Source organism: Ascidia mentula, chromosome 2 (assembly GCF_947561715.1).
Source record: "Ascidia mentula chromosome 2, kaAscMent1.1, whole genome shotgun sequence".
In the NCBI taxonomy this organism is placed as follows: Eukaryota; Metazoa; Chordata; class Ascidiacea; order Phlebobranchia; family Ascidiidae; genus Ascidia; species Ascidia mentula.
This window is the reverse complement of record NC_138567.1, coordinates 4700491-4714706: the sequence shown is the minus strand read 5'-3', so window position 1 is coordinate 4714706 and position 14216 is coordinate 4700491. Positions and strand designations below refer to the sequence as shown.

General features: G+C 39.3%; 1 protein-coding gene across 1 annotated transcript; it reads left to right on the top strand.

Moving 5' to 3' along the window:
• The first annotated feature begins 332 nt into the window (after nt 1-332).
• Nucleotides 333-4632, top strand: LOC145889942 (b(0,+)-type amino acid transporter 1-like). Its single transcript, XM_082980991.1, has 7 exons — nt 333-552; nt 1089-1417; nt 1776-1973; nt 2339-2483; nt 2976-3163; nt 3789-3995; nt 4396-4632. The coding sequence occupies exons 1-7, from the start codon at nt 333-335 to the stop codon at nt 4630-4632; spliced, it is 1524 nt and encodes a 507-aa protein (XP_082837117.1).
• The last annotated feature ends 9584 nt before the right edge of the window (nt 4633-14216 follow it).

Genomic DNA, 14216 nt, shown 5'->3' with positions numbered 1-14216 from the left:
CACACGCAGCATTACGGAAGACACCGGTACACAGTGATTGATGGCTGATTCGTTATCACTTGTTGTGGCGTTTGATTATTTTCAAATGCAGCCGCTGCAGGAAGTGAAAATAGCTGTTTCCTGAACAGATGGGGCTGTAAATGTTTGTAACTTGTTTGATTGTGCATTCCTGCAGCGCTCGCATGTGTTTATAATGACTGGCTCTGTTAGAAGTGCTGATAGTTCATGTTCCAAATCACAAGGTTATATCAGGGAACTGTAATCGAAACTTACACAATAAAACGTGAATAAATCTGAACAGACGTTTTACAAAAAAACTCGGCAAGTTAAAGATGGCGGAAGAGGCTGAGGGCCTGCGTAAGCGTGACGTACCGACTTATGACGCAATTACTGGGATCAGCAGTCAACAGGCATCGGCAACAGGTGTTGAGAAGCAAGCGGGTACAGAACGATTGCAAGTGAAGAAAGAAATCGGGTTGACGAGTGGGATTCTGATAACATGTGGAATGATGATCGGCGTTGGGGTCTTTATTTCCCCCAACCTTGTATTGGGTGAGAAATTGTTACATTGTATGGAAACACTTGGTGCGAAAATGCATGGGTCTAAATGAACCGCTGCTCGAAAAAACAACACAATTTTGACATATTCGGACGTGAAAACATTTGTTTGTTGGATGAAGTAAAATGCATACGTGTCGATCTGGATGAGACTTTTACGAAAATATCTTGTCTTGAGTTTCTTGTTTTTAAGTCAACTCAATAATTTAAGCCCGTCCACTGGGCCACAATTGAAATGAAGTCACTTCTGCAAGTAAGCATTGTCTCCTGTCCGAAGTCCAACTGCGAAGTGAAGACTAATTTGATGTAATTAAAATGTCAAATGTGAAATGTGGCGAAAACGTCATCAAAAAATAATTTCAAAGATTTTTTTCTGTCTGTACAAACGCTTCAACCTTTCACGTAACATACTGCACATTCAATCAGATTTTTTTAACGGCTAAAACATAGTTTTTTGCTGTTTGTATGTTTTCCTGCAACCGCTCCAACCTTTTAGTAACATATTATGCAAAAATGATCTTTGTTTTTAGCGGCAAGTAACAACAGCGTTGGAGTGAATCTCGTCATATGGCTAAGCGGTGGCATTGTAGCTATTTTGTCCGCACTTTGCTACAGCGAACTCGTCATGAGCATACCAGAGTCAGGGTCCGACTACACTTACATCAAGTACGCGTTCGGAGAGACCCTAGCGTTCCTTCTGCCGTGGATGAACTGTTTTCTTCCGACTTCTGATTCGCTTACGGCACTTGCGTTCGGACAGTATGCAGTGCAGCCATTGTTTCCCGCCTGCCAAGTTCCCCAACATGCTGTCAAGCTTCTGGCAACCTGTATGATACTCATAGTCACAGCTATCAATGCGGTAAGCTGTGTAACGCAGTTCGACTTTTGATAAAACTTGCTATAAATATGCCTTTTTTTTAACAAACGATCGCTTAATTTCATCGACTTTATCCGTGAGATTACCACACGAAACCTGTAATCACACTTCTAAGTCATTGCTCTGATTTGCATATGAACAGTTTGGTAAGAATATAAGAAATATATGTCACTAAAAGATCCTGTTTTGTTCTCTACTTAAGACCTGTTACTTCATAAGTATTGTTTTCTTAATTTTGTAAAACCTTTAAATTGTATGCAAGATATTTGTATTTTAAACCAATCGGTTCTCGGTATCGGTTAACAGGTTCTTCAAACCTATTTCATATTTCCACCAACAGGCCAGTGTAAAGCTAGCAGTGAGAGTTCAAGGGGTCATCACATCAGCCAAGTTTCTCACCATAGCGTTTGTGGTTGGGGGAGGTTTCTACTACCTGACACAAGACTCGTCGATTGCGGAGAAAACCTTCTCAAACTTGTTCGATCCAAAACAAATGAGTGGAATCGTGTTCGCGACCGCTTCGAATGCAATTTACCAGGTAACTTACTAGTTTCGTCTTCCAATACATATTCGCGCCTTTGTTTATTTTAAGGTAAGGCCGACCACAACAACCACCCATTGCACATATCGCATATCCACCGTTTTGTGCTTAAAATAAAAGACCCATGACTGTTGTAACGCGTTATTTGTGTAGTAGGCCTAATGTTAAAAAAAATTACGCATATTCGGCCAAAGCTGACTACAAAATATCGTTGCCAAAACTTCCACAAGAGGACGATCGTGAGACACTCAGAATTATTATGCCATGCTGCGTCAGCGCCCGGTCACATAATATGCATGAAAATGAAAACCGTATTATGTATGTTTTTATATATATTGTATAGCACACGTTTTCTTGTTAAGGTGATGTGGACCTACCAGGGTTGGAGTGCCCTTAGTTACGTCACAGAAGAAGTTGATCACCCACGAACTATCGTTATCGCTTCGGTCGTGGCTGTGTTGATCGTCACGATATCGTTTTTAACGATCAACGGCGCTTACCTTGTCGGTAAGTATGGAAGTTTTAAGTAAAACCGGAGAACTAAACCAAGATATCAGACAGTGTTGCAGCAACCCCAACTTCTGTTGGGGTCAAATATTCTGTAGATTTGGACATGTAAAATTTCTTGTTCGAAACAAAAAACGATTTGGCGTGTTTATCGGCAATTACTTTAACAAAATTGAGCTAAAAATTTAATATTTCGAAACCCCAAAGGGTAGAAATCTTTGCCTTTGATATTTGGGTTCCTCCCCAGCTCTCTACGTCAATAATGTGAAAGTTTTCTCATATTTTGTTGCATCCTGATAAAGGCTGCTTCATACCAACCGAAACATTGATACTATTTTTTTTTCTAGAAGAACCGCCTTATAGTAAAAATATGCCTGGCCCACCAGCAAAACCTAAAAATATAGCGTTGTTTAAACTGCTTTTTACCGTTTTTTCTGCTTCATTCATTAATGAATCCCCAACACAATTAAATACATAGGCCTACTTGTGCAGTTTTGACTCCAATGGAGATGGCAAACACAAAAACGGTGGCTTTAAGTTTCTCGGACAAGATCTTAGGCAACGGCTCATGGGTTGTATCAGTTATGGTTTGTGTTGTTACGTTCGGTTCCTACAACTGTTCTGTATTGGCGTCCGCAAGAACTCTCTACGCTGCTGCAAGGAACGGTCACCTGCCACAGGTAAGTGCGGTTATATGTCGCCAACTAGCGGCGAAGTTCCAGTAACCGTTTTTTCTTCTATGTAATTAAATCCATGCGACCAAAGCAGTCATTTCCCTCAAGAAAAATATGTGCTACACCACCACTGTGAAAGTTGCGCAAATATTTTAAGATATTTTACACACTTGATGATTGCAATTAATTATTTGTTTGGTATATTACCGCAGAAAGGTTATTTAAAGTATTCGAACATTTTAGCATTTTCAAAGCAACACTGTAACACTTTCAAAATTTGTGTTACTTAACTTTATTATGTTGTTGTTAATGCCAGTCATAATATAATTTTCAAGTGCTGACCTTCTTGCAAAACATGAATTTGGATTTTAAAAAAACGATATTTCGCCTACCATACATAACTTTAGTAGCAAACCTACCAAGTTTATTATATTATTATATATTGCAATATAGAGGAAGTTATCAGTGTCTTGTCATTTAACTGCTCGTTTTCCAGAAAACATCCTATATTATTGACATCCTAAACTAGATATATTTTACAGTAAGCTTACCCGATTTTTAATGTAATATAATTTGGTCTTGCCACGAAATAGAAAGTATGGAGCTACAAGCTGTTGCCCAATATTTCCAGATATTTGGGATGCTTCACATCCATCGCACGTCACCTTTCACTGCTTTGTGGCTCAACGCAATTCCCACTGTGGTACTTGTTTGGATCGGCGACATCCAATCACTCCTCGACACGTTCGGGTTCGTCTCATGGACTTTCTTTACCTTCGCTCATGCTGCCGTTTTGGTTCTACGTCACAAACGCCCTGAACTTGCAAGACCGTTCAAGGTGAGGTTGACTTGTAAATCGTCTGTGTTGATTTGGTTCCACCGAACCCGATTGGATGACACGCAAAATCGTAATGCGTCCCTCATTTTTGTTTCAAATAAAAAAAGGCAATTTGAAGATGTAAAAAAACATTCAGGAGCGAAAAACTTTGAGTTAAGGAAAATAAACTTATACGATAAAACCGCAGGAAAGTTATGAACACATTTAAGACGAGGTGGCGCTTTCGAGTTACTAAAAATAACATTACACTTCTGGCAATTGCTGCTCGGCCAATTTTTCAAGTAAAAAACCTGACTGGAATTCGTCTACATGGATAACCTGGCTTTCAATTTTGGTTTGGTAAAAATAAAACAACAACTTTCTCGGACAAGGCACAATATTAACGATGGTAATTTTACAGGTACCAACGGTCATTCCTGTGTTCATGACCGTAATTTCTTTCTTTTTTGTTGTTGTACCTTTCTTGAGCAATCTCCATTTTCTCTACTTTTACTCGATTATATTCTTTGCCGCCGGAATTCTCGTTCACCACGTGTTCGTTCGTCGGAAGGTGCGCGTGCCGGGAATCGAACCCGCGACCTTGTGTTTGCAAAAGCTGTTGGCGGTTGCACCTGAGGATGCCGAACACAAAGACTAATGAGATGAATGACACAATAATGGGGTTATGAGCCGAGGTGCAAGTAGTTAATGGTGTTTGAATGCATTTGTTTAGTTTTACGACAAACCATTGTCAAGTGTTTCAACTGAATTTGTCGTGTTAGGGATTGTACGCTTGCAAGCTGTATTTTTGCAGTCACATTTTTCATTCCCGTTTTTTTTACCTTGTATGTATTACTCACAATATTAATGGAATGCAGCCGGCGCGATGTACCTGGGCTCATACGAACATGAGGCCTTGGTGCCCGTCACAATCTCCAGCGATCCGCAAAACACGGTCCATATATTCTTTTGTTAGTAGGGCCGTTGATTCCGAATATTTAAGCGTAACTTTTTGGGCAATTTGGAGGAGCAACAGAATCTGTTAGCAATCAAACCACTCTTGAAGATTGAGTGACATTGCTTTATGTGTCGGACGTGTAGCCAGAGGCGCCGGTGCGAAATTTTACATTGGTGACTCATTCACAATCTATTCAATAAAACGACGTGCTTTTAGTGCTGAAACATTTTCAATACGCACCTCACATATTTTATCGCACTGCCAATTTCCTGTCCTAGATGTCCCAGTGATTTACAGGGATAAGCGGACAACGGTTACATTTTGTTCGGCGTAATAGTTACTTGATTTTAACTTCCACTTGCCAGGTGTATCCGTTGACGCAATACAGCTTGGCGACTGAGCACGATCGTACGTTAATTATTGTGTGCGGTCTTATATGATGCGTTATACTGCGGTAACATGTTAAGAGCATTTCAAGTGCTACAGAATTATGGTTTACGATTGATGCTGCTGCTGTGACGGAGTTGTTTTCATTAAATGCTGATTTTAAGGAGAAACTGATGGTGCCGAACACATTTTATGGAAAAGCCCACCTTAATTCAAAACTGTTTGTATAAAAATACGGTGATAAATACGAATTTATCGGAAACGAAGATGTACCAAACTTTGCAACATATCGTTCATTTACCTTTTATCTGGAAATAAAACAATACCGTCATGTTCCTTTTGACGAAGCCGGTGAAATTCGTCAAGCAGTTAAAGCTGCAGAACCAAGCGCCTCGGGACCTCAATTAAAATTTTCCCACCAACTTTGCGCTAAGTGCGCACATAAAAACACGCTTTGATCACGTAAAAGTCTGTTGTGATGGTGCGGCGGAAATGAAAAACAAGTTAATTGCAAAACATGAGCGCTACCGCGTTTAAACGTCGCCCGCAAGCCTCTATTACATGAAAGGGGGCGGCAATTACGTCGAGCAGTACAGGCCGTTGCAACATCTGGATTGCGTTTGCGCGTTTTTCCGCGAAAGTCAAATTATCACTTCCGTGTCCGGGCGACCATCCTTTAATTGAGACACGCGCTCGCTTGTTTCCATCCCGACGCAGACGCGGCAACAATATTTCAAGATCCTTCTAGGAAAAATATCCTGGACTTTTACATGCGTGGAGACGACACGCTGCAGTTGGTTGGAATTGTAAACAAATTTAGCCGGCGTTGTTTTTTTGGAATTGACATGATCCACCGACCACAATATGTTATCGTGTTTTGCTTCAACATTATTGTGAGAAAAAAATCCTGATTTTGTAAAATCACCGTAAGAAAATATCTACGTACAGATATCGACCTATGGGAAATGATAGCAAACTTCATTGATCGAATGTTTGTTGAAAACCATGCATTGACCCATTAACTTTTCCTTTAAGTTAAGGGATTAGGCGAAAAATATTAAAGTATTATATAATTAAACTATATCGTGACTTAAAGAAAAAATATACCACATAAATATTACATTCCACATTAACAATGCAATAATTAATTAATTCCAATCCGCAAAAACCACCACAGCACAACACCGTGTTGCAAAACTAACAACTGGACCAGTTTACAGGATACAAAATTTTTATCGCATATAATCAGGCGTTTCTGCGGTGCTAAGTGGTGCGTGCTTCTGATTTCAGAGCTTGGCTCCGTGTAGGAATTCGTGACCAGTCGTGGTTGATTTCGAGATTTTTTTTGTTTCTAGCACGCTTTCCTACTGCGCACGCAAATTGCAAAGCAGGGATAATTGCCAGGCGAAAATAATTGGCAAAAGTTTTCGTGTTTGAATTTCCTTTCTGATGCTGTTGTTTGTCGTTGTGTGTTTTCTTTTGAAAAGTTTAAAATGTACAGGAATGGCGTTGACAACAAAGCGATGTAGTTAAACGTACCATAGGTTTGGTATTATTTGGTAAGTTTGATAAACGGCTGTTAAGAAAAGTTTGGCATTTGTAGCATAATTTATGCTTTGGCATATAGGTCGCAACAGTACTGTTAGCATTCTTACAACTTGCGGTTAGCTGGAGGGTTTGTCCAAGATGTATAATCACGCATAATTAAAAATGAAAGCAATCTTGTAGTTTTAACATTTTTTGAAGCTAGGATAAAAATGATTGTAAATCAGGTTACATAAGGTCAAATTTTATTGCATAATAAAGTCGTTTGCAACGCCAAACCTGAAGTCCACCAGCATCAATCGAAATGCGTTTAAAACAAGAAATATTGACAAAAGTTGCTTGCGGCGTATTAAAATACGCCTCCGCAAATAGGTAATTACAGCTTTCAAGCCGAGAATCTTCTTTGCGATTTCTATGCCAACGACATTGCTGGCGGCGGGAAAGCGTGATCAGTGAATCGTGTCGGTCAGAACCTTGTGCCGCACACTCACGTCATCACACACAGAATACTAGTGGTACTTACAGTGAAGGTTTGTGTCAAGAGGTTTGTGTTTTGCAGCATTTTCAAGTTAAGCTATAGGCGGTAAATTGAATGCTTTGATCGGTTGCTGGGTGGTTATTTAAAAATGATTAATTTATTCGTAACGCCAGTATGTGTACTGTTAGTAAGCGAAACTGATCGAACAGAAAAAGTCTTTTGTTGTTTGTTGTGTTTGAGGTAGTAGTTGTGACTATACCTAAATGAGTATTGGTTTTTATCATAACTTTTGATGGTTTTGAAAGCAAACAATAATAATAACCGCTATAACCTGGATCTAAACTTTTATTATAACGACGACTTTATGCAAATCATTTGATGTCAAACCTTCGCCCAATCAAACCATTATCGCCCGAGGTTAAGATAGGTTATCACCTACTTCAGCCATACAAAGCCGGTTGACAAACATTTCGCATGAGGTTTTCATCCAGTAATGCGTTTTTACAACTTTTTTAGTCGGTACCACTCGTTCACAGCCCGTCGTGTTAGTCGGCGGTCTGAAGTTGATCGATGAATGTGACGTCACGCATATTGAATAATGTCAGGCTTACGCAGTCACGTTCTTGATAAGCTTCTGCGGTTTCCATGTGGGCTAAAAACTAATGTACCTATGCGTTAAGCCGTCATCATATAAGGCCGGTACTTGTCCTACTCTTTTTCCCCTTTCAAACCAATAAAATTTAGTGATTCAACCAGGATATTAAAAAAAAACTGCTCCAACATTGCAAAAAAACATTCGAGTTTAATACCATACGACCAGCAGGGGCGGGTCCAGAACATTTCCCTAGGGTAGTGGTTACTTTCCAAAATCATTGTGGCACTTTAATGGCTTTGGATACTTGTTTTCGCAACACAAAATTAAAAAAACGAACTGTTCGTTCCATGTTGAAAAGTTATGGGAAGAATGTTACACGTAAGATATCATTAAAGAATAGACACAGAGCGGTAAGAACGGCGAACACAATTCTTGTGTAAAGTGTTGTTGTGGTTTTACATCTGAAGTAAATGTTCGGGCGCGTGTCTTGCGGCCGCCAAAAGCAAGATTTTGGTCCACTTGAATCGTTTCTGGGCGTTCGGGAATCTTGACGTGACGCACGGTAAGCAAGAGAAATATTTTCGAAAAGGAATTTGACAATATATTTATAGAACCTGTTCGTTTGGATCATTGTGCATTGTTTTGTGTTACATAACTGTATATTTGACATTCGAGGCATTCCAGGTGGAGTGAGCAAATTTCCGTGATTTGCGGATACAATTCGAATTGAAAAATCGTAAGTGATCTAAAAATGTTTGTTACTTCATCCTCTAGGTTACTTTGTAAAACTCAACTAGATGGTACGCGTCGAAATTGTTTTACCTCCAAGCGGTACCGCAACCACAAAAAGGTTGGGATTCACTGCCGTTAAGTAATATTTACAACCCTGCTGTCATAGCAGCAAACACAGACAGACAGTGTTACAATACGGCGGAAATATCTTTTTATAATTTATTGAGGAATGATTGCATGCGACTGTTCTTGTCATCGCGCATGCAACCGGACATTTAATTTTGCGTTCCAAAACATATTTAATCGATATTACGCAATCCATGTGACGACTCATCTGGGCGCAGGGTAGGGCAACGTGAAATTCCGTTGACTCATTTTGCACCCTGCAATTTGGTGCAGCGTAATATCCCGCCTGCACCTATTGAACTCCAAAACGTGAGATATGTTCGGTGTGACAAAACTAAAAAATGGTATTCATTTTGCCAAATATGACCGGCTGTGTTTGTCAGATGAATACAAACGTTACATAAATACAGTTTCTTGAGCCGCAAATACGTTTTGCGTCACAGTTATTTTCACACTTGTCCCCTGAATTAACTTTGTTTCTAGATTTTCCTGTTTGTTTGGCAAACTATCGTTGAAGTTCAAATTGGGTTTCTTATGATTGTATTCCACAATTAACTTGGCCACACAATAAAATCGTGTTGTTTGGGTGTTTATGGAGACAAACTTGGTTATTATTAACGCAGGCGGGTCAACACGAATTGAACTTTTTGAAAACCATCTGCTTCGGGATTTCTATATTTAATAAACTGTGGGACGTGGTTAGAGGAATATTGTGTATCCGCTTTAGCGTATTACATCTGTTTTACGGTGTTGTCGGAAACGTTTGCACGACGTGTGCCATGAACCTGAGTCATGTTTTCCAGCAACGATATCTGTATACTTAAACTAATAACCGCATACTAAACCGATCTGTATCGTGAAGTTTTAGAAAAGTACTTGAGCTATTTAAGATTTTTGTAAACGTTCTCAAATTTATTAAAAATAAGAAATAATATTTGTTTTCCGAACTTGCAATGGAAATAAATATTGCATTACAGAGCAAGATTGTTTCATGCAAGTAATGTTTGTCTGATACGATGGTAGAGAGCCTCTACGCATATGTGAAGGTTGCCTGGCAAGTTGTGCGCTTGCGCAGCAGTGTACCTTGGCCACAATATACCCCGTGAAGCAGTTAAGCTCCTGTTAACCTAATGATTGCATTACAGAGGTTGCAATATGTGGGGCGTCGCGAGGCACTAGTGCGCCGTTTTGATATTGGGTTACAAACGTTCAAAGATTTCAAAATAGATTCACGCGATTTCGACAATTTAGACGAACTTGTCTCCACAAAATGGTCAACGTCATAATATCTCGTAAGGGTGAACCCAATAACCTGTTGCAATTCTTGTTTAAAACACGTCATTTTTTGTATGCGGCGTCTCATAACATTTTGTTATGATTGTGCCGCTTCCTTAATATAAGTTGGGAATCACCGCTGTTTTCAGATGCCTCCGTTTTTGAAAACAAAATTAATACCGTCATTGCCGCTCTCAGTATATGATATGAAAATCTTGAAAAATGGCCGAAAAACGTGCTTTAATAAAACTTTTGAAAACGTGTTTTAATAAAACCAAAGCGCAGTTTAGCGGTGCCAAACACGTCTTTGATAATTTAATTTGATTTTTATTGCCGCCAACAACACAAACACAAACTTATAAACGGCTTTTCTAGGAATGTCTGACGAGCTTACAAGCAACTAGGAAACGTTCGTTGCCAAGCCGCCATGCTATGACGCAGGCTCACAGAAATTGCATCAAATAGAAACACGCGAGGCGTTTTAAACTAACCAACCAAGCTTGTCGTTTATTGCCTCCCCTGTTAGCCAGCGCGACTTCTTCCTTGCATGCAAATAGCTGCCTAGCGTGCCAGTAAAACAGCCGAGTGATTATTGTGGTTTTGCTTCCCATAATCAGGGTCAGCTTATGTGACAATCGCCAAATTAGGCAGCGGCTCTAGTCTCGAAAAGTCTGTAAGCACGCTCATTAGTTTTTCGAACCACATCTAAACAGTGTTATTTAGGGGCGTTGTCGTTACGTTTCGCCGCATTGGGAGTCGCTAAGTGCCGTGAACCGACGTCCAGTTCCCTCTCCTACTTGTGCAATCGTTGGTAATTATTCTTGTGTGTCGCGTCGCAATTTAGGGTCAGGTCTTCTACGTTGGTGCGACGTTTTAAAATTATACTTTTATTAATACAAATACACGAAGCACGATTTTCTGCGGATTCGTACGAACTCATGTTTATTTATTTGTAGCGCTGCTATATTCTAGTGCCGCCGTATTGTCTTGTGATGTAAGCGACTTTCAACTTATGTATATATTTTGATGTCAGGCGAAATGGCAAATTAATTAAATTAGGTCTTGTGTCGCGATTTTAAATGTTTTTAAACGTGTCGTACATACATATGTGTATATTGCGCCACCAGAAGTAATGAAAGTAAGCCGGAAATGCACAATTCTCGCCGATACACCATCCCGGTAAGAATTCAAAGTCTGGTGTGTTCCAAATAGTCACGAATAAACATAATTTAGTAGATTTTTTCAGTTACTTCCTTGAAAACACAATGATTTCTGCGAAATATACGAAATCACAATGGTTTATTTGTTTGTGTAAATTCGATGGTTCCGGCAATGAATATATTTCACATCCACCACTGACCCCCAGGGAGTAAATTGTGCTTTTGCAAGAATTGTTTTGTCAGATTAGAAACATTTTGGCGCACTTTCATTGTTTGTTTGTTTTTGCCAACTTCGATTTAAACTTGGGTTTCTGTACTTTCTGGCACCTCAAATTTCCAAAACCAAATACCTTACAGCTATATAGTGTTGGCAAATCTGTCGGCAAGATTTGGTGTTATCCGCCAACTTTGCTGTGAAGGAGTCAAACCAAATATGCTTTAATCTGTTTATTTGTTTCTGTTCGAGTTTTTGCGGCCGATCATCTCCAAATTTCTCCTTCTGGAAGCAAACACTTAACGTCTTCATCCGATTACACCACAATGAAGCGCGGTCGTTAGTTTTAAGTGTACACAGAACAGTCACGTAAAAGCAGCCGGACGCTTGAAGACCTTCCTAAATCCAAAAGGAAAGTTGCCAATGTGAAGTTGATTGGATCGGGTCGCCATCTTTCATGCAAAATTCTTTTTAACTTTAACGTCTGAAAATGGAAAACGCATCTTCCACGAAACAAATTTTCTCCGTGTTCGACTTCCTCAACATCTTGAATAACTTAAATACCTCCGAAGGATTTTCTGAGCCCGCCGTTTGATAATTGATCGTCAGCAATTGTCTGCGACGATAATTGACGATCTCGATCTCATTATCGTCAAGTACGATACAACGACGGTCTGTTATGTTCGTTGCCGCCGTCAGTTCCACTTCATGCTTTCCTTCCGGGCGTTTTGCTTCCCGTCTGGGTTGAGATAAATTAACCTTTTACTTGTCGTTCTTCTTGCACGATTAATTTTCCGTTTTCTTTCGGGTTTTTAACTTAAATTTCCGGTCACGTGGTTGGTTATGACGTCATGAAAAATGGTAATGATCGCATCTGAAAACGTGAGTTACCGGGTTTTGTATTGGCCGCAAATGGTCGTGCAATACATTAACGTAAATGGTCGATCAATATGGTTTTTCTTTCAAAATCGTATAATGCCGTTTGCGACATAACCATGAAACAGTGGAGTAATTGTAAGAAACGCAGTTGTTTTTTTGGCACCAAAATTATGATGTGTTTCATTGTAATGCAAGAGCGAGTTGGACAATGAGGTATTTACCAACAAAATCAATACATTGCATGTAATTTTAAATGTTACTAGAACAACTTTGTGTCCACGCTTCCAGTCAATTTATCGCTACATTGTATGTAGCGCGGTAAGATTTCTTCAAATCCTTCGCATTTAATGTTGAACATTTTCCCTTGCGCTTTACCACCAAAGTCGATTGTAAATCTGGGACCAAAGGTGAATTCCACGTCCAAAGTCGAATTTGGAGGTTAAACACGAGTAAAGGTTTCATTTTGGGATGACTGAGTCATGACAATCTTATGTCTATATATGTTCGACTGGGTTTTATCTGCACCGTGAAATTGTAGCAAAGTGATAGTTTAGCTTCTTGGGTTGTTGTGTTGCGATAAAGGCACGTAGGGAAGATGGGAATGGCAGCCGATCTTGATGCAACGTCCAACCAACAACACTAAAACCCCAGTATCAGTTTGCACAAGCATTGCATCCACGCATGTCTTGTATTGGTTACCACAAAAGCCATTTAGAATATTGCCGAGAAAAGTTGTGTGCATTGCATGTTGGATTAACCCTTTAATTGGCAGAATTCAATTTTATAAATTTTGCATGGTTGTCATTAAGCACTATTATTGAATATGTCGCGAAAGTTGTCATGTGTGCATAAAATTTTACACAATTTTGCAATCTCAGATAAATAATGACGTCATCTCGTCGTTAGAGAAGACGACACGAAAATTTTTGTTAGGTTCTTATTCTAAAAAAGTCCATTGAACTTCTATAGCAAGCATGCAGTTTTGAATTTGTTTTTCACGTAAAACATGAAACTGCGAGTTGTTACGAGGTTTTCCTTCAGTTCGCAGTTTGTTGAATATTTGCACGGATTTTACATAACAGATCCTGCGAGCACTGTGAAATATTGTGACACCAAACATTAAAAACCCCAGACCTCGCTTATACCTTGCACAAATCCCCCGCATGATTTTGCTTTTGAAGATAACAATTTATCTTTATAGTTCAACAGTTGAAAGTTGCAAAGTTCGTGCTCCGTTGATGTATAAATTCTAAAGTCCTAAGATGTTTGGGAAACCGACCAGGTCATTTCGACGGCATTATTTTGATGTTAAAAGTTTCGCAACTTTTTTTAATGTAAAAGTTTCTAATTTGATTTTTTGTATCAGCTAAAGATGTAAAGGAAAACCGAAAGTAAACAATTGTGGTTTGATATTAGACATAGATCGTCCATGTGCCAGCGCAGCTTTATTGTGGCCATTTAAAAGACTGACAAATTTTAGCTGGTTGTTTTTCTTTCCCAATAGCATCCTCCATTTTGTATCGTACATATCATAATTTATCCTGTAAAACTTTTGTTATTAATTCCCAAACGGCATAAAAAATTTCATTGCCAAACAAAACAAATTTTTTTATAATGATTGCATGTGCCACATAAAACATATTTTTTTGTCACTGAAACAAAGTTTTGCTAAAGTGTCTTCCCTGTGATCTCTTCCCCGGAATTTGGTCGTGAACTTCGGACTGTAGGTGATCGTTTGGTATTCCGCTCGTCCAAGGTCGAATTTGGGGGATAAACACGGTTGATATTACGTTCTGTTTTGGGGTATTTCGTCTCACCGGATATTCACGTTTATACAACGATACGAAACATGTGTATTGGTGTTTAAAATGGGAAATTAGTTTTTCTAAACAC